This window comes from Neophocaena asiaeorientalis, unplaced genomic scaffold (assembly GCF_003031525.2).
Source record: "Neophocaena asiaeorientalis asiaeorientalis breed wild unplaced genomic scaffold, Neophocaena_asiaeorientalis_V1.1 scaffold254, whole genome shotgun sequence".
NCBI lineage: Eukaryota > Metazoa > Chordata > Mammalia > Artiodactyla > Phocoenidae > Neophocaena > Neophocaena asiaeorientalis.
Window position 1 is genome coordinate 2926375 of NW_020174705.1, and position 19852 is coordinate 2946226.

General features: G+C 49.5%; 1 protein-coding gene and 1 long non-coding RNA gene across 2 annotated transcripts; one reads left to right on the forward strand and one right to left on the reverse strand.

Moving 5' to 3' along the window:
• The first annotated feature begins 8 nt into the window (after nt 1–8).
• LOC112409423 (uncharacterized) lies at nt 9–12392 on the forward strand. Its single transcript, XR_003005151.1, has 4 exons — nt 9–142; nt 2543–2855; nt 4942–5089; nt 10965–12392. It is a non-coding gene; the product is annotated as an uncharacterized LOC112409423 (long non-coding RNA).
• ZSCAN32 (zinc finger and SCAN domain containing 32) lies at nt 7062–19750 on the reverse strand. The gene is given in 9 exon segments (XM_024759553.1): nt 7062–7907; nt 7909–8644; nt 9723–9877; nt 9879–10146; nt 10149–10190; nt 12301–12303; nt 17030–17195; nt 18514–19064; nt 19670–19750. Coding segments are annotated over 8 exon segments (1854 nt in total). The 5' UTR covers nt 18877–19064; nt 19670–19750; the 3' UTR covers nt 7062–7786.
• Between the last annotated feature and the right edge of the window lie 102 nt (nt 19751–19852).

The window sequence follows — 19852 nt, forward strand, 5'->3', positions numbered from 1 at the left end:
GGGGCGGAACCAGCTGGGGAGGGTTGTGCGTATCCGGCGGCGCTGTTTTCCGGCTTAGCCCTTGCGCATTCGTCAGGCTTTCTGGAGGTCCCGGCCTGCCCCGCGGCAGCTTCAGGCCGCGCGTTCTGGGAAATTTGACCAGGTGGGTGAGTCGCGCGTTTGAGGCTTTTCGCGGCGGGGCGGACTGGAGCTCCGCGGCTCCGCCCTCTCCCCTGAGGCTCTCATGATGTCCTGGGTCTTGTGACGGGAAGGCTCTCAGTGGCCGTGACCCGGTGCCGCCTCCCTCTGTTTGGAGAGGCCTGGGAACATGGTAGGCTGGTGTACGGGACCTGTCGCCCTTTGGAGGCTCCTGTCCGCTTTCTTTCCCCGTGAAGTGTGCTTTGAAAGGCGCAGAGCCTTTTACCCTTGTGCTTTACGTGAATAAAACACTGGTTCACCGAGGCCCTATCGCGTCCTTGTGCGCCCTTGTGTTGGGCAGTGAGGACACGAACACAGTTCAGACATGCTCCTTGCACTCAGAGAGCTCCCAAACTGTGGAGTAGATAAACTTTCAGAAACAAGTTCTGGTGTTAGGTGGAGTAAGAGAAGGCTCCCTGAGAAAGAGTTACAGACAGGGCCGAGGAGTTCAGAGCGTCAAGAAGGTGGTGATGGTGCTGTTACCAATCCTCTTCCAGTGGGTTTTTTGTCTTCTTTGATGGACTCCACTCATGAGAACATAAAATTTACCGTATTTCTAATTTCTAGGCTTAGGTGCCCTTCCTCCCTAGCTTGGGAGGAATGGAGATTGGCAGCCCCTGGTGTTCAGTTTCTCTGGAAAGAATGAAATCAGGTCTTGGGAAAAGGTTAGAGGGCAAAGACACTATGGAAAGCAGAGAGCCTGTTCCACGATGTGGGACCAGTTCACCTGTGCTGGATTGTAGACCATGTGTAGGAAGGAGAGGGCGCAGTGAGACTGGAGCAGTAGGTTAGATCTAGAATCCAGGGAGAGCCTTTGCAAGTTAGGAGATCTTGACTTATTTCAGTGGTATTAGGAAGTCTTGAAGGCTTTTGAGCAGAGCAGTTTACACAATTGAATTAGATTTGTAGAAAGTCAAGAGATCCAGATCTGCTCTGTAGGAAGATCAGGTAGATAGATGGAAGACTCTTGTACCAGCCTGGCCTAATGATGTGTCCCTGACCAGGGGTTCTCAACCAGGGAAGATTTTGACCCCCCAAAGATATTTGGCAAAATCTGGAGTAGTCTTGTCATGACTGACAGGTGCTCCTGACATCTAGTGGGTGGAGACAAGGAGTGCAGCTAAACATCCTACAATGCATAGGACACCCCCCCAACCCCCCACCCCGACCCACACAGACAATAAAGACTGGTCTGGCCCCAAATGTCAATACTGTTGTGCTGAAGTTCAAGGGAATTCCCTGGAGGTCCAGCAGTTAGGACTCCACACTTCCACTGCAGGGGGCTGGGGTTCGATCCCTGGTCGGTGAACTAAGATCCTGCGTGCCGCGCAGCGTAGCCAAAAAACAAAAACCTGAGCTTTAAAACAACAACAAAAAATAGTGCTGAAGTTCCGAAATGCAACCTTATAGCGATAGAAGTGGAAACGAAGGGGAGACAGATTTCAGAGACGTCTCAGCCAGAGACCAGTCTTCGCCTCCTTTCATATTCTTTACAATGCTTAAGTACTTTAAGCAGTCAATCAGGTCTAAAGACCCAGACTTCCTTGTCTTTTTTCACCCTTTCATTCCTTTGCAAAATATTTATTTTGCATGAGACACTATTCAAGGTGCTGTGATTCAGCAATGAACAAAACAAATTACCTGCTCTCCAAGAACCTTACATTCTTGTAGGGATGACAGACATGAAACCAATAAATACATATCGAGTAGTGAGATATGCTATAAAGAAGTTCCTGTAAGATAGAGCTTCTGTTATTATCACCACAAACCATTTACTCTGCATCTTGTAAGTGCCAAGCACTGGCCAGATGCTTTACAAATAGCATTTCTAATCTTTTTCTGTATGCTGCAGGATTGGTATAGTTATGCTCAGATGAGAAAAAGAAGCTTAGAGAAGTTGAGTATTTCGCCCCACATCAGTTAATGAGGAGTTGAACTGGCACTGGAAACTGGATCCACCTGACAAAGTCTGTGAGATTTCCATTAGGACACTGTCTGACTTGAATGGGAGCGCAGTGGTTGAGAGTCCGCCTGCCGATGCAGGGGACGCGGATTCGTGCCCAGTCCGGGAAGATCCCACGTGCCGCGGAGCGGCTGGTCCCATAAGCCATAGCGACTGAGCCTGCGCGTCCGGAGCCTGTGCTTCGCAGCTGGAGAGGCCACAACAGTGAGAGGCCCGCGTACTGCAAAAAACAAAACAAAACAAAAAAAACTATACCTTCTCACCCAAACTTAGCAAAGTGAAGTAGAAATGAAGTTCTTATTGGAGAGGCCTAGCTGGAAGTGATTCTCCACATTGTAGGAACTGCATTTGAGAACACATGAGCCTCAGTTGAATTTGTCTTCATTACTCACATTCTCTCAGGTGGCTGATGGCAGGTTCTGACATCTCAGAGAGGTTGGCAACTTGGAGGTGTCCCACCAGCTCTTCAGACTCTCACGATATTGGCAACTGCTGGGCCTCACTCACAAGCTTTCAGCCAGCTCTGAGAGCTGTGCTTATGATGGCTGCAGCCCAAACTACATCAACGAGAAGATCCTGGAGCTGAAGCAATTCCCTACACGTCTTCCTTTCTGCATAGGAAGATCCAAGCCTGGATGAGGGTGCATCATCCAGGAAGCGTTGAGAAGGCAGTGACCTTGGTGCAGCTTTTAGAGTGAGAACCCAGGAGACGAAGGTAATGGTGAGAAGGGGAGTAAAGAAAGAGAAATGGGATCAGGTTGGAGAGGGCCTGGGTTAGGGGACAAGCAGTTGGAACAAGGTGGAAAACCTTGATTTAGCTGTTGCTTCTCAAGCACTTGTTTGTTTTCCTTATTGGTGTCCATGCCAGCTTTTAAGAGAACAGATTTTCTTTCCCCTTTGAAGGAAGGAGGGTGGGTGGAGAGAGAGTTTGGACCCTCATCAATCACCGAGCTTTCAGTAGGTCTCAGCTGCCAAGAATAAAGGAAGGGAAGTATTTGTCCCTGTAGAACTCAGGCTTTCTCCTCTGCAGGTTATAATGACCTGAGCCAGCTCTGTAAACGAGAGTCTTCTGGTTCTTGACATGCCTGTTGAAGACAGAGGGATTATAACGCTCAGCTAGCTGTGGGAACTTTGGTTACGTCCTCAGGGTCTGGGTCACACCTCTCACAAAATAGATAAACAGAACCGGATTTCTGGTCAGGAGAGGGCCAGACTGGGGACCTGCTGAGGACTGATAGTAGTGCTGCAAGATATAACAGCGCTGTGGGGCCCTGGGCAGGGGCTGCCCCAGACCTCCCAGCACTGCCCTGAGCACACAGGACTCGGAAGCACTCTCTGCTGTTCTGCTCAGCCACACACATCATATTCCTCAATCAAGTTTCTAACTCTGGCTTTGCAGGAATCTCCGTTCCTATACTTTTCCTCCCTGGGCCCATATGATGATCTTTGGCGGGGGAGGTAGGGTGTCCATTGATGGGGTTTATTTCCAGGTGATGGTGTTTGTGCTCCAAGAAGAGCCAGCAACCGGGGTTATGGTGGGGAGGGGGGCAGTTACCAGGCTTCTATTGGAGACCATGAAGCCCATCCTCAGGGGCTTTCCCAAGAGAAGAGGCAGAGCTATGCTCAGACCACTCAGACCCTGGGGCCTTAAAGAACAACCCACCTATTTGAAGAACAGAGTCTCAGGCTGGAAAGGGGAGAGGCAGGAAGAATCCAGGAATGAGAGGTTGTCCGTGCCGGTGCCATCCATCAGAGACGTAACCTTATCGTTCGGTCATGACCACAGTTGGGAGCAGGAAGCTAGTGATTTGGGACGCAGTTGTGGTTCTGAGGCAGCTCAGTTCCATATAGAGGCTTTGTCGTTCCCTCTGGTTCTCCCTTCAGAAAACTTCATTCCATGATAGCTCTTAGAAGGGTCATGTATGAATCAGGTCTAGGGGCTTACATGGTGACCTGCTGCCATGCAAGGCACAGGGCCAGATCTTAGTTTAGACCTGTAAGACTCTGCCACTATCAGGTGGCAGGGTCCTGACTCTCTGCCCAGCCACACGTACCGTGCCTCGACAGAAGGGGTACCTTTTTACCATCCTGTATAACAAGTGAGATCTCTGATGGGTCTCCTTTTCTGTCTTTTTAATGGGTCTCTTTTTGCTTTTTCTCACTTTTGGCTGTAAAAGTTTCTTGGGAACCATGTCTAATCTATACTGTGTAATAACTAGCTCTTAATCTTGTGCCAGGCACAACACCATGCCTGGGAGGTAGTTGCTGGTAATGGGTGTGACATGAAACCTCAACTGTACCTTCCTCCTCCCCAGGAGGCTGGGCCTACGGCCCCTGCCACAACAAGGCTGCCCTCGTGGCATGAACATGTAGTATAAGGTCTGTGTTTGGAGGTTTCACAGAAATTGTTAGCCAGAAAGAGTGTTGAGAGTGACAGTGAAAAATTAAAGGTTTTGAAATTGATCTGACCCAGGTTCAAAATCCAGCTCTTTCACTTTAATCACCATGCAAGTCACTTTAAACCTATGATAGGTGTGCATTGGGGCTACCAGGAAACCCAGACTTTACGTGCAAATCTCAGTAAATCCCCAATTTATCAAAAACTCCAGAAGTGCCACTAGAATGGCCAAGTGTACAGGGAATGCCCGAGCAGCTTCAGGACCACAGCTTTCTCCAGATGCCAGAACAGAGTGGCACAAGTTCAAAATCCTTCAGGCTAACTTCCATATTACAGGGAGTAGCCAGGTTAATTGCTAGTGTCCTGTGACCTGCACTCAGTCCTTCTCTTTGTCTCTATCCAGAAGCCGAGCCGAGGACGAGCAGCAGGACTGCGAGGAGGCTGGAGCTGATGATGGTGAAAGCGAGGGTTCGCCTGTGATGGTGTCAGCGATGACATGGGCACAGTCTCACCCAGGACCCCAGGAATCCTGGCTGTTCCCAAACTGACCGGTAAGGCAGTCCCTCACAGGAGAGGCAGACAAGAGGTGGCAAGAGGAAAGGAAGTTGGGTAGGAGGCCTGAGGGGCCCAGCTCTGGCTTTGGCTGTGACCACCCATCAGCCACCTTAGGCTGAGGAACCACAGCAGATGTGTGAAAAGGGAATGGTGTGCAGGCTTCGCGCTACTTCTCTGGGTTGTGAGAATATTTATTTGATCCTGTCTGTGGCAAGTGGTTAGCAGTCCTTGGGAAAAAGGCATGCTGTCAATTGAAAAATTGTATCAATGAGTTAAAATGTTTCAGTGAGGAAGGGATGTACAGACACTATATGGAGAGCCCCAGTATTAAACGTACAGGGGAAAACTGGCTTTTCAATGGATATCTGAAGGGCTGAAGCAACCAGGAGTATAAGTTACATGTCAGAGGAAATGGATAGATGTGGGGGTGTTGCCTTTTGTACAACCTACTTCAAATTTATTCTCAAGTGGTTGGTGCAGTGATCATGCTGATTTGTCAGTGGGACGTAGACACTAAGGTAACAGAGGTGGTAACTGTAGGAAGCAGCGACCACACAGGGAGTAGGGGGAAAGGTTGGGTTTATCAGAACTCAGAAGCAGGTTAGGTTATCAGAACTCGGAACTTAGAAGAGTGGCCCTGCGGAGCTGGAACTCAGATCTTGGGGCTTGGGGGCTGGGTGTGCTGCCTGACTTGTGCTGTATTTCTGAGGGGTCCAGTAAGGCTGGTTCTGGAAGGAAGATACAGTGTGTTTCGTTCACTGCTTTGTATTTGGCTTCTGTGTAATACCTGGTACTTTATAGGCAATCAGATGTTTCCTGAATGAATGAATAACTGGATGTATTCTCCAGTTCTTACTGTCTGCTCCAGACCCTCCCAAGAGGCTGACAGGCAAGGGCTGCGTGCTCTAGTACTCTGTGTTCTTTCTGCTGCCCAGCAGACTACAGGATAAAGCAGTTTGGACGGTGGAGGCAATCTAAGAATGCAAGGAGTTCAACAGTTGCATCCCAGTTTCCCTGGTTACCGCAGACCCAGGAGTGGGAGGAACCTGCCTGTGAGGCCTGGGTACCTGTGCTTCTTTAGCGATTCCATTGACTTTCACTGGCTTTCCTCACTTATCAAAGCCAGCTTCTTTGAGCTGGTGTACAAAGCCCTTCAGTAGTTGATCCACCCCGGGCTGTCCCCCTCTTCCCCACCATGATCTCCAATGAAGTCAGGCTGTCCCCCAATGGGTCACATTCAAGCCCATCTCTTTGCCTTTGCCTGAGCTTTCCTAAGGTATCATTTTTTTCCCACTCTCTGTAGAGCAGAGGTAAGTATGTGACTCTGGGAACTGACCTGCATAGCTTGTCCACTGGGCCATGTTCAAGGACCGTGTATGCAGAGAACTGTGGGATGGGCCAAGCGAGACTCAAACTGAGGAAACACTGAAGTATATTTTTCTGTCCTGCCTTTGCTTCTCTTTTTCTAAATTAAAAAAAAATTTTGGGGGGCTTTGAGGTAGAGTATACACTCTCCTTTGCTCATCTGTAATTCCTCAAGAAGGCTTAAAGCAGAGACCATGACACTTGCTTTTCAACAAAGCTTAGGCAAGGTACTGAGAACTTGCATGCACAGGCCAAGAACCATGGACAACTTACCCATCTTTCACATTTTATCATAGAGATTTCACAAAAGCTTAAACATCTATGCCTTGTTCTGGATCAGTAAGCTTTAATTTTGGCTCTTCATGCTCCTCACACCCAGCCTTCTTTTCACCTGTAGTCAGAGCTGCCTGCAGCCCCTGTGTTTTCCTTACTCCCCAACCCAACTGTATTCCTTCTCTCCCCATTTTCTGCCCCTTATTCCTTCTCTGCATGTCCTACTGTCCTGAAGCAGTTTCTACCCTTGGATCCTCTTGAGGACCGTGCAGGCTTCTGCATGAGAGTAAAGTTTCTAATGGAGAAAATTTCAACCAAAGGCCAAAGAAGTAGAGGGAGAAACACCTTTATTGTCAACAGAAGTGGTAATGGTTATAAGCTTGTAGAAAGTGTTAACTATAAGAGACAATAAACCAGGAACTGGGGTGGAGGTGATGGTAAAATGAGGAATCTTACAAAGATTAACCTAGATGTTACCCTTGCTCTGAGATTATGTCACCAAGGGAAACAGATTTAATATTGCCCAGTGGCTTAACCTCTCCTTCCTTTCCTTTGTTCTTTCTTTGGTGGTGGCTGGATTACAGAGTAGTGATCTGCTCTGAAGTTAGCAGTAGTACCTAACACTAGGTGTCAGAGGTCAGTTGTTGGTTTAGAATACATCCAGGCTGTTAACTTCTAGATGTGCTTCCCATGAGGGTGGAGAATTTCTTCTCTGACATGGCCCAGAAACAGTGCTCAGGCCACTAGCCCCCCCATTCTCTGTTGGGAACAGTCATACCCAGGTTTCCTGGCAGGACTTATGGATCCTGTAGCCTTGTCCCCTTCAAACAGAATTGAAATCGACAATGAGACAGGACCCAGGAGTCCCAGGCAGAGCCAGAAAGAGTTCAGCATTCTTACCCTGATTCCTGTTTCTGGACATGGTTCTTAAGATCTGGTTGTCAATAAACCTATAGCTAAGCTGGGGATTGCCCAGTAGAATTCTCAACAAGCAGAAGGAAGCGCCAGAAACACGTGTTGACATAAGGAATTGATCCGTCAGGTTTCTTCCACACTCATAGCACATGCCTTCCTTCCTGGGATATGGGAACCTCTTCTGTGTGCACCCCCTGATAGTGGATGAGGGAAGGGTTCTTAGTGAAGATTTTCTCACACTGAGAGCACTGGTAAGGCTTTTCCCGTGTGGGTTTTCTGGTGGGCACTCAAGTGGGAGCCATTGTTGAAGCTTTTCCCACACTGCCCACACTTGTGTGGGCTCTCCCCAGTGTGGACTCGCCGGTGAGCGCTGAACTGGGAGCTGTTGTTGAATCTCTTTGCACAGACAGTGCACTGATAAGGCTTCTCCCCCGTGTGGGTCCTCTGGTGGACAATGAGGCTGGAGCTCTGGTTGAAGCTTTTCCCACATTCCCCACACTGGTAGGGTCTCTCCCCTGTGTGAGTTCTTAGGTGGGCAGTGAGGTTGGAGCGCTCACTGAAGCCTTTCCCACATTCACTGCACTTGTGAGGCTTCTCTCCCGTGTGGATTCTCTGGTGTCGAACAAGATAAGAACTTCGGCTAAAGCTTTTCCCACATTCGTGACATTTAGAAGGTTTTTCCACTTTGGGGACTGGCTGGTGGTGAGAGGGAGAACTCTGAGAGCAGTTTCTCCCACACAGGAAATGTGTACAGGCCTTTTCCCCAGTACGAAGTCTCTGGTGACTCATTCTCTTCTGGGATGGGGGTTTCTCCTCACTCTCCCCTGGAGAACATCTTTGTTGCCTTCTTGACACTGGAGCACCCGCCCAGCCTCTTTTTAGCTCAGAATGCCAGAAGACTTCACTGGACTTTCTCTGAAAAGGCTTGCTCATTTCTGCTTCCTCTGTATCATCCCATTTCCAATTCTCTTTTGTAATCCCGCTCTTGATCTCAATACCTGCAAGAAGAGAAATACATCAGACTGTCGGGACTTCCCTGGTGGTGCAGTGGTTAGGAATCCGCCTGCCAATGCAGGGGACACGGGTTCGAGCCCTGGTCCAGTAAGATCCCACATGCCACGGAACAACTAAGCCTTTGTGCCACAACTACTGAGCCTGCACTCTAGAGCCCACAAGCCACAACTACTGAGCCCACGTGCCACAACTGCTAAAGCCCACGCACCTAGAGCCTGTACTCTGCAACAAGAGAAGTACCGCAATGAGAAGCCCGTGCACCACAATGAAGAGTAGCCCCCACTCACCACTAGAGAAAGCCTGTGTGCAGCAACACAGACCCAACGCAGCCATAAAAAAAAAAAAAAAATACATCAGACTGTGGAGCAGGAAACAATGGAATGAGGAAAGAATTACAACTAAACTACCTTTAAGAAGAAAAACTAATTGGAATTCTCATGTGATTCAGGCTTCTGCTAATTAAAAACCTAAGTTTTATTTTCCAATTGTAATATTTTTAAGTTCCAAATTCTATGATCACAAGTAAATATACCCAAAACTCCATCCACCCACTTTGCTCCTATTGCACCTCTTTTTGGATATTCTGACACAATGAGTCAAGGAGTCAAGCTGTTTGTCATCTGTCTCAGTTCTTGAATGGCCTGGCTTCTGGGAAGAGTAACAAAAGGCCACCCCGGGTTTAACCATCTCAAACAGGAAGAAGGCAAGTTGCTGGGCATCTGGGAAGCCCAGGCTTAGATTTGAAAGGAGAGTCAGTGCTGGAGAAGGAGAGAGAGTCTGGGCTGAAGACCTGACTGGCCATCTGTGGAAGCAAAGTAAGTGCAAATCCATGGGGAAGAATGACATGGACCCTGTGAAAGAGGCCAGCAAAGCAAAATCGGGGCTCTGAAGTGCAAAGGAAATAATCCTTAACCATGAAAAGCAAGACTCTCTGGCCTATGTCAGGTCTACATCAAGATGATGACAAGGCCAGGAGCAGAATGGCTCTCTGATGATGCCAGGCTAATGGCCCTAAGTGGACTTTCCCATGCTTTGACCAAGAGTCAAAGCCAAGAGTCTTACCATGTCTGTTTGGGAACAGGTCTGGCAGGCCAACCCTCCTAACCGCCTGGCCAGGATCCCTGAAATCCTCTTCCTCCCAGTCTTCACCATCCACGGTGGTACCTTCTCCAGCCTCTGTGGGCCCCCCATTCTGCTGACTCAGCTCTCTAGCCTCAACTTCCCTCTTGGCCAGGATCAGTACTGCTTGCCATAGTAGGTGCAGAGGCCCAGGGGCTGGAAAGGGCATCAGTTTCCTCGTAAAAGATACAAGGCTCAGGCACATAGCCTCTCCTCATGTTGCGGGAACTCAACTGCAGGCTTTTGAACTTGGCGCAATGCTGCTCTGGGGTCTGCAGAAAGCTTTGCTCCTGGAGTTGTTCCACCAAGGCCCTGGAGATCTGGCTGTTCTGCTGATGGGTCTGGAGTTTTTCATAAAACTGAGAATGGCCAGGAGTGTCTTGGTCTCTTCATAGCCCCAGTGCACACTTGCTGCCAGGAGACAACTCAGTGACCAGAGCAGGGCAGGCTGATACCGCAGTGCAGGGTTTTAGCAGCCCAGGAAGCCACATCCTAGTCTCTCAAATTATGCCATGCTGGCTACTGTTGTTCCTGGGGAGATCTCACTGTGCGCTTGTTCCTAAAGCAACAACTTCCAGTGAAATCCTCTCCAGCTGAGGAGGGGTTGTAGAGTCTTTACCAAAGCTTCTGCTTTTATTTCTCTTTATCCTGAATCCCACTAATTTCCCCTGAGAGATGATTCACGATAAGCCTCGTGCTTGTCTGTCTCCAGGGTGGTGGGAATCTCTGAGGGTGAGTGGCCATATAAGAGGACCTGGTGAACAGGTAAGACTTGGATGGAAGCAAAGATTCACAAGAGGGAAGATAGGATACTTCTGCTAAGTCCCACCTCTGATGTCTGAGTCCCTCCTGATCTGGCTCCTGTACATCTGTTTATATTTCTTGTCATCCCTGTGTATGCAAGAAACTGAATTACTGCAGGTAGTGTCCCAAGGTGAGAATAAGTAGTAAAGGTCTGGGAAGAGCAGTTCAGGAAGGCTGGTTACTCAAGAACACTCAGCACAGGCCCCACAGGGGCTGCCCATCTGGGCCGGTGGCTGAGGGCTCATTTGTCTAGAGCCGTCCCAGCAAATGCATTCTGACCACACCTGGTCATGATGCTCTGAAGGGCACGCAGCCTCTTCTCATCACCCTCTAGTCCACTCTTCTCTGAGCCACTGTCTTCTTGTGCCTGGATTACTGCAGTGGCCGCCTACCTGGTCTTGACTCTCCTCTGGACCTCCTACAGTCTCTCTCAATCCAGCTGTCAGAGTGGGCCCCTCCTCTTCATTCAACTCAACTAACCTCTGTGAGTGCCAGCAGGCCAGTTTCTGAGAAATGCAACTGTCATATGACATGGACCCTGCCTTCAAGAAGACCACAGTCCTCCAAAGGTCTCCGTAAGAAAACGGAGACACGAACACATGTTTAAATAGAGTTAAGTGTCAAATAAATTGAAATTCTCAACATGATCCTTTTAAAACTATTACTCCTCTGCTCAGAATCCTGCAAGGCTACCCCATTTCACACAGAAAAAGCCAGAGTCCTTACAAAGTCCTCTATGTAGGGCCTGAGGCCCTAGGTTAGTGCTTCTCAAAGTATCTGTGAAGAACCAGGTTTTTTTGTTTTTCAAAATACATTGAATATGCAGTTAGATGCTGCAGCAATGTCAGATTGCTATAAAAGTTTCTAAATGCTTGCTCTCAATTTCACTCAGTAGTGCTGCCCCACGTGATCTGGTTCTGACCTTGTTTATTACTCTCATCCCCTCTCAATCTGCACCAGGCGCACTGGCCTCCTTGCCCAGGCTCCTCTAGCTCAGAGCCTTTGCACTGGTGATCCCCTCCGACTGTTAGTCTCCCCAGAGAGTCACACAGTTCACCCATTCTCCTTCACATCTCTAATGTCATTTTCTCAGTGAGAACTACCCTGACAACCCAAATTAAAAATGCAACCCACCCTCTGTCCCCACATGCTCCATCACTCTTATCCTGCCCCATTGCCCTGCAGCTACAATGGAACCTGATTCCCAGACTAAGATGACAGCTCTCTGAATCCACACAGCGGCTCCAGCTAGGACATCACCCACCTTCCACAGAGAACACAGTGCTCCTTCCCCAGGCTAACATTAGCTTCGTTCTTTTATGTTCAGTTAACAAAATCTAGATATAACATTTACTCACACAATTTACTTCTTAGGTCACAGAAAAGCCCAGGCTTTGGCTTTACAATTTACAACTCAAAAGAAAATCCCCTGGGTTACCAAGACAACATAATTGTTTAGGTACTGCTTTTCCCTGTGTGTAACCTGCAGGTGGCCGAGTGAATGGCTTTATGTTGGGTGTCCACTAGAGCCTTCATCCCAGCATTTCCCCAGCAGTGAGGGAACAGGAACAGTCCTCAACTTACAGCTGGAAGACAAGGCACAAAGTGGGGGCATGGTTTGCTTATAGGTGACAGTACCAGGACATGTGTGCCGAGAGGCCCTCACCCACGTGGCTCTGGAGCTGGCTGTAGGTGTGGGGACTCCAGTTTCCTGGACTGGCTGCTTCCTGTCAAATTTGTAGCTGTCTCAGGGCTTCCCTGGTGGCGCAGTGGTTGAGAGTCCGCCTGCCGATGCTGGGGACACGCGTTCATGCCCCGGTCCGGGAAGATCCCACATGCCGCCGAGTGGCTGGGCCCATGAGCCATGGCCGCTGAGCCAGGCTTGGCCCTTTGGCCTCAACAGCCCTGTCTGCCAAGCTCCTGGGAGAACTGGAGGAGCCCTGTGAGGCTGGCAGAGCTTCCTTCTCCTCCTGAAAGGCACAGGGTGCCTGGCTGCAGCCTCCCCTCCTTCGACAGTCACTGGCCCAGAGGCTTCTGAACTGGTTCATGCTGCTCCAGAGTCTGGTGGAAACCTCGTTCACACAAGAACTCAGCGACTTCCCCACAGAGCTGGCTGCTCTGCTGGTGCTCCTGCAGTTTCTCATAAAACCGAGGCTGCTGAGAACAGACAGGAGAGTCCTGGTGTCCTTGGCCACCCAGGGTGGGCCAGGCTCTGTCCCATTTGCTGAGTCTGGCTCTTGTGCTTCACCCTTGATTTCTTCTTCCCTGTTTGCTGGTGTCTCATGGGCTTTCACTCTAGTCTCCCTTGTGGGAGTCTTAGGCCTTTTCCTTGCCCTGCAGCCCTGCATATCTGGGGTCCCTGCGTGTTCTCTGATCCAGCCCAGGATGTCCTTCCGACCATGAATGAGCAACCCTGCATGTGGAGATGCAGGGAGGAGACATCAAGGCTGCAGAGCATCTGTCTCTGAATCTGATGGTCGGGGAGGCTGCTTTGAGGAGGAGCAGCCCAGATGGGGCAAAACTGATTTGAAAAAAGGCAAGAGATCGGTCCAGAGACTCTGAAAAAGGGCTCTTGTTGCCTCCTGAAGGGCCTGGGCATAGAAGTAGACTATCACGGTTGGATTCTCTTGTCTTTCAGTCTCCTCTGCTCCCCAGGACCTATCACAGCTGTGTGTGTGAGCACAAGTTCACTCATCTCTCCCCTGTTCCCAGCACAGCCTGTGCCTCCCTAGCTGCTGTCTGTCTTCCCTCTCCACTCATCCTCTGCCTCCCACATGCTCTGTCCCCACTGCCCCTGTCATAAGCCCGTGCTTTCCCTTCCTTCTATCACTCTGTCCCTCTCTGTGTCTTCCTTTCTCTGTGTCTCTTGTCGCCTCTCAGTATGTTCCTGTTCCTTCTTTCCCCCCACCCAACAGGCTCCCCACTGCCTCTGTCTCCTTTCCTCTTGGGTTCTCTTGGTCTCTCTGTCTCCAGACAACTGAACACATTCACTCTGGACCTAGAGGGAACGTGGATCCTTACCCAGCCAGGCCCTGTAGAGGGCCCTCTGTTTGGGGCCCAGGTGTTATCTGCCCTTCCTGACAGAGGGATATGGCTCTGTCCTCACATGTGGCTCATCCCTGTAACAACACAGGGGTCTGCTGCTACCGATAAAATAGCACCGCTCTAGCTTGGGGTGGGGCAGAGACAGGACCACGGGTATCAGATCAGGGGCAAAGCAAGGCAGGGAGAGGTCAGGCCTCCAAGAGAAGGATCGGGATGGGTAAAGAGCCATATGATGATGTCAGTGGACAGAACAAGGAAACAACCCAAGAGAAACTCAATGGACCACGTAAAAATCTTTCCAGCATCTCTAGAAAATAAGGGATGGGTAAAGAGCCATATGATGATGTCAGTGGACAGAACAAGGAAACAACCCAAGAGAAACTCAATGGACCACGTAAAAATCTTTCCAGCATCTCTAGAAAATAAGGGACTTTAGGCTGAGAGTGAGCACAAGATGAAAGGGGAACTTAAAGAGACAAAAGGTATCCACCGTAGCTCACCTGGGCCCCAGCTATGTGGAGCACAGCACCTGTCTCCTGGTCTCCAAGACCCCTCCTCTGAGGAAGGTTCCTGGGAGCCTGCAGAGTAAGCCAGGCTAGGGGAGAAAACAGCCACTGTTAGAGGGCAGTCTCCACGTAACAGCCACAGAGCAGAGGTTGTGAGTGGGGTCCCCAGGCCAGCAGCCTCAGCAGTACCTGGGAGCTCATCAGAGATGCATATTCCTGGGCCCCACTGGGATATAATGAATCAGCAACTCTGGGGGTGAGGCCTGGGAATCTGTTTAACACGTCCTCAGGTGAGTCTGATGCAGTCAAGTTTCAGGACCACTGCCACAGCCAATGGTCTGTGTGTTAAGAAGTTCCTTTCAACAGATCTCTCCTGACATAATAGCTTTAAAAAAAGGTTTTTTCATTCTAAAGAAATATGTGCATAGTATATATATTTTTTTAATTTATTTTTGGTTGCGTTGGGTGTTCGCTGCTGTGCGCGGGCTTTCTCTAGTTGCAGCAAGCGGGGGCCGCTCCTCGCTGCTGTGCCTGGGCCTCTCAGTGCAGTGGCCTCTCCTGCTGCGGAGCACGGGCTCCAGGCATGTGGGTTCAGTAGTTGTGGCTCACGGGCTCTAGAGCACAGGCTCAGTAGTTGTGACGCACGGGCTTAGTGGCTCCGCGGCATGTGGGATCGTCCCGGACCAGGGCTCGAACCCGTATCCCCCGCATTGGCAGGCGAACTCTTAACCACCGCGCCACCAGGGAAGCCCCATAGTATATTTTTTAAAAATTTTAATAGAATACTTGGGAGCAAGGGGAGGGAATGTCTCATTGCCCAACCACTCAGAGATGACTATAATGCTTTTTTTTTTTTTTTAATTTATTTATCTAGTTTTTGGCTATGCTGGGTCTTCGTTGCTATGCGCAGGCTTTTCTCTAGTTGCGGCGAGTGGGGGCTACTCTTTGTTGTGGTATGTGGGCTTCTCACTGCAGTGGCTTCTCTTGTTGTAGAGAACAGGCTCTAGGTGCATAGGCTTCAGTAGTTGTGGCACATGGGCTCAGTAGTTGTGGCTTGTGGGCTCGAGAGCACAGGCTCAGTAGCTGTGGCACACAGGCTTAGTTGCTCCACCGCATGTGGGATCTTCCTGGACCAGGGCTCAAACCGGTGTCCCTTGCATTGGCAGGCAGATTCTTAACCACTGTGCCACCAGGGAAATCCCCTATAGTGCTCTTAAAAATACCATGGGAACTCGATTCTTTTTTTTTTTCAGACCAAGATAATACATTCTTTTCCAGATCCCCATCTTCAAGAATAGTACAAAGAAAATGGTACATTTTGATGACTTATTAGTGGAACTTGACCCCTGGGGAGGTTTCACCACTTGGGAGCAGCCCGCAGGTACAGTGAGCTGAGGTTGCAGAACGTGGAACACAGTGAGTCCTGCCCCCTTTACTCAGACCCCAAAGTCTCAGAAATCACACACCAAAGAGCACAGATGTTCCCAAGGATTAAAAGTAAATAAATTCTAAATGGCAAAGTTTTCTAACATATTGATAGTGTATTTACTTCACTTAAAAAATACAAAAGCAGGGACTTCCCTGGTGGCGCAGTGGTTGAGAATCTGCCTGCTAATGCAGGGGACACAGGTTCGAGCTCTGGTCTGGGAGGATCCCACATGCCGTGGAGTAACTAGGCCCATGAGCCACAACTACTGAGCCTGCGCGTCTGGAGCCTGTGCTCTGCAACAAGAGAGGCCGCGATAGTGAGAGGCCCCCACACCGCGATGAAGAGTGGCCCCCGCTTGCCACAACTAGAGAAAGCCCTCGCACAGAAACGAAGACCCACCCCAGCAAAAATAAATAATTAATAACCTCCTACCCCCCCCCCCAAAAAAATACAAAAGCAAATAAACTCTTAAGACTGTTTCTCATTTCATCAACAGAAGCTTGCCTTTTTAAACAGCATGAAGACACAGTGCTTTTCTTTAGGATCTGAGTTAAATAAAGGTAAGGTGGCTTTAAAATAATTACTTAGAAACCTGTAAGGGCAGCTTTGAATTACACAGAAAAGGCAGCAGTGGCCTTTACATAACCTAGAAATGTGTGCAGCCAAAGTGCTTCACAGAAAGAGACTTATAAAGATATAGAGCCTTGGTCTGTCTGCGCAATGGAATATTACTCAGCCCCCAAAACAAACCAAGTAGTGATACTTCGTAGGCTGGAAACGTGATAAATGAGAGAGGCTAGAAACAAAAGGTCATGTATTGTACGATTCTATTTCTATGAAATGTTCAGAACAGGCAAATACAAAGAGAGAATGAGGAGCAACTGCTTAATGGGCATGGCGTTTATTTTGGGGAGGATGAAACTTTTGGAATGAGACAGAGGTGTGATAGTACAACATTGTGACTGTACTAGATGCAACTGAATGGTTCACTTGAGATGGCTAATTTTACATTAGGTGATGAATTTGAGATCAATTAAATTTAATTAAATTTTTAATTAACCTTTTTCTAAAAAATTAGGACAATTTTTTAAAAAAGCACTGGAAGAAAGGAAAAAGTAATAGGAGAAATGTATTTTGGAAGAGATTAAGCTGGATGGAAGGGGGTTGTATTCAAGTTCATGAAGAACTGCTCTGTAGAAGGTGAGGTAATTATGCTCACCTTTAGTAACACCTGATTCAGAAGCAATAGAATTAACTTGTGATAAGAGAGAATTAAGCTAACACATAAAGGATCTCCACCCACATTTTAAGTGCTAGTACCATCAACTATAATTTGAAAACTTGATTTTTGGATGTATCTCAAAGGCATTTAATCTGGAACCCAGGGGCCAACTTGAGCTCAGACCTGTATTTCCAAGAGATGACTGTCCCTCACACCTTGGGGGAGGGCAGAGGCTTCTGCTTACCTTCTGACTGTCCCCACGGTCTCTGGGGTGAGCTCCGTGACCCCTTCACAGTCCATTCTTCTGGAAGAACCCCCTGTTTCAGGTGGGATCTCAGTGATTCTTTGGCTGCTCCCAAAGAGGCCGTCTCCTCGATGGGCATTTTCAAGTCCTTCCCAGATTCCGGGACCTGAGAACAGACCCCATCATCTGTCACTACAAATTCCTGTCTAAAGTGACAGAGGAGAGATACTGAGAGGTAGCTGGGGTATTCACCTCCCTTACTACTTCTCACCTCCACTTCCTGCTCTCCCCTTCACCCCCCTGATGGGTTTCAAATAGCCATTTTAACCCTTACATTCTTATGCTGTTTTCATTCACATTAAGAGTGTGATCCTGAAATGGTGGTGGACAATAAGGGAGAGATGGTCCACACAGAAATGGCAAGGGGAACCGGGACCAGGATGACTGTTAGCACAGAGGGATTCCCGCTCTGCTTAGGTCCCCTCTCCAAACTCTTAACTTCGTACATGTGCTCCACTGCCCTTCTCCATCCATCCTGGTTATTATTAACAGTCTCCAAATCATGGATATTAAATTAACTTCCCCCATTTCTAATGCATCACCACCATACTGCTCCCCCCTCCAAATTATGTCAAAACCTTTCAATCCTATGAAATTTCACCGACACCCCCTTCACCACTCTTCCTCCTACAGCTGGTGTGCACATCCGCCTCCTCGCTGGGAAACGCAAGCACATCCTGATCCAGCCATGCAGACTCGGGCGCCAGCAGGCTGCTTCCTGCTCTGGCCACAGTCACGTTCAGGCTGGCACTCCTCTGACCCACACTCCTCCGTTATTCGTTGCCTCTCCCAGATTTCTGACCTGGATTTCAGCCGCCTTCTTCCCACAGAATCTCCCACAACTGAAGCCCTCATGTTTCTTTTCCTTCTCCTGTGCCTTTCACACCCCCCTTCTCCCAAAATATACAAAACATTACACTGAGTGGATCTCAGACCGAGTCCTTACCTCTACAAGTAGGTATTTTGTGAAACTCATCACTGTCCCAAACTGACCACTTAATTCAGGCAGCAAGGACCGGCTCTAATATGACTTTGTTTAGTGTACAACACATGACACACTCCTTCAAGGAACCTTCTAGCAAGAGAGGTTAGATTTAAATTCAACAACATCTCTAATTTTCCTGACCTGCTGAGTGAAGGATTGTTGTCCTTTTCCTCGCCTTGTTTTGGAGAGTGTTATCTCACTTTAATTAGTGACTCCAAGGTTTCAGTGAATATATGAATGTCTAAGTTATTTCAGCAAATGAGAAATTCTTCCCATAGACCAAGGCTATAGGACCAAGGCAGGATAGCTAATACTTTCTGGGCAGCAGACAGCTTCTGGCATTTCTCAGCTAAGCGCCTCTCCAGTAACTGGATTCTTGAGCTCCTCACACCAGCTTCTTCATGACTAAAACCACAAGGTTCTGACTGCCTTTTCTCACCTGCTGCCCAGGTGCTCTCTGTACATCCTCAACCAGAGCCACAGCTTCATCACCATTTTCTGGACACTGCTCCCTCACCCAGCTCTGGATCTTTTCTGGCAAGATGGTCAGAAACTGCTCCAAAACCAGCAGCTCCAGGATTTGCTCTTTTGAGTGTGTCTTAGGCCTCAGCCACTGACAACAGAGTTCCCAGAGTTTGCTAAAAGCTTCATGTGGACCAGCTACCTCCTGGTAGCAGAACTGCCGGAAGCGCTGGCGGGAAGCTTCATAGTCAGGGCCGTTGTTGTGCAGGGCTGATTTCTGTCCCTGTGTGGAGTCCTTGCTTGGGGACGGGTGTGCCTGGGAACTCCTTATTGCAGCCATGGTTTGCTTCAACGAACTGGCTTACCGGTTGCCACTTCCATCCTGCAGATCAGATTCCACCTCTTTTCTTATCACTGAGAAGCGGGTCTCCTGGATACCAGTGAAAAGTGTGTCTTTTTGGAATCAGAGACATGAGCATTTCATAGACATGCAGACTCAGACGCACACTTGAAAAAGGCTCAGTGAGGCTGAAAAGAATCAAAAAAGACAGCATGAAACCATCCCATATTCCTCCACTCTAGTTCTTATGTTTTTTTTTTTTATGCAGTACGCGGGCCTCTCCCTGTTGTGGCCTCTCCCGTTGCGGAGCACAGGCTCCGGACGCGCAGGCTCAGCGGCCATGGCTCACGGGCCCAGCCGCTCCGCGGCATGTGGGATCTTCCCGGACCAGGGCACGAACCCGTGTTCCCTGCATCGGCAGGCGGACTCTCAACCACTGCGCCACCGGGGAAGCCCAGGCTGATTTCCTTTTCATTCGGCAAGGATGCCCTGAGTACTCCAGTGCACTCGATGCTAGGGTTAGGTCCTGCGGCTGAAGTGGACTAGGAAACAAGTCCGCGGGCTCCCGCTCCGGTCTCCCGGGGGTGAGACGGGCAGGGCCACAGGCCGAAGAGAGTTCGCGCTGGGGCACAGGGATCGGGACAGCCCTGGCCGGCTCGGGTGGGCCGGGGCGAGGGGCCGCGGCACAGGAGGGTGACCGCCGAGCGTGCGAGGGGCGCCCTGACCTGGCCCAACTGCCTCTGAGACGACTGCCAGCAGCAAGCCCCCGGCCGCCAAGAAGCGGAGCACTCACCTGACGCACTCACTCGCGACTCCCCAAACACGCTCGACCACAGGGCCGGAAGTCAGCACCGCAAGCCCCCGCGCGGATCCGCCCACTGCGCTTGCTCGCGAGTCTTGCCAGCGGACTACAACTCCCGGAGTGCACTGCGACGGCGGGGCGCCGTTCTCGCCAGCATCGACAGACCCAGCAGCC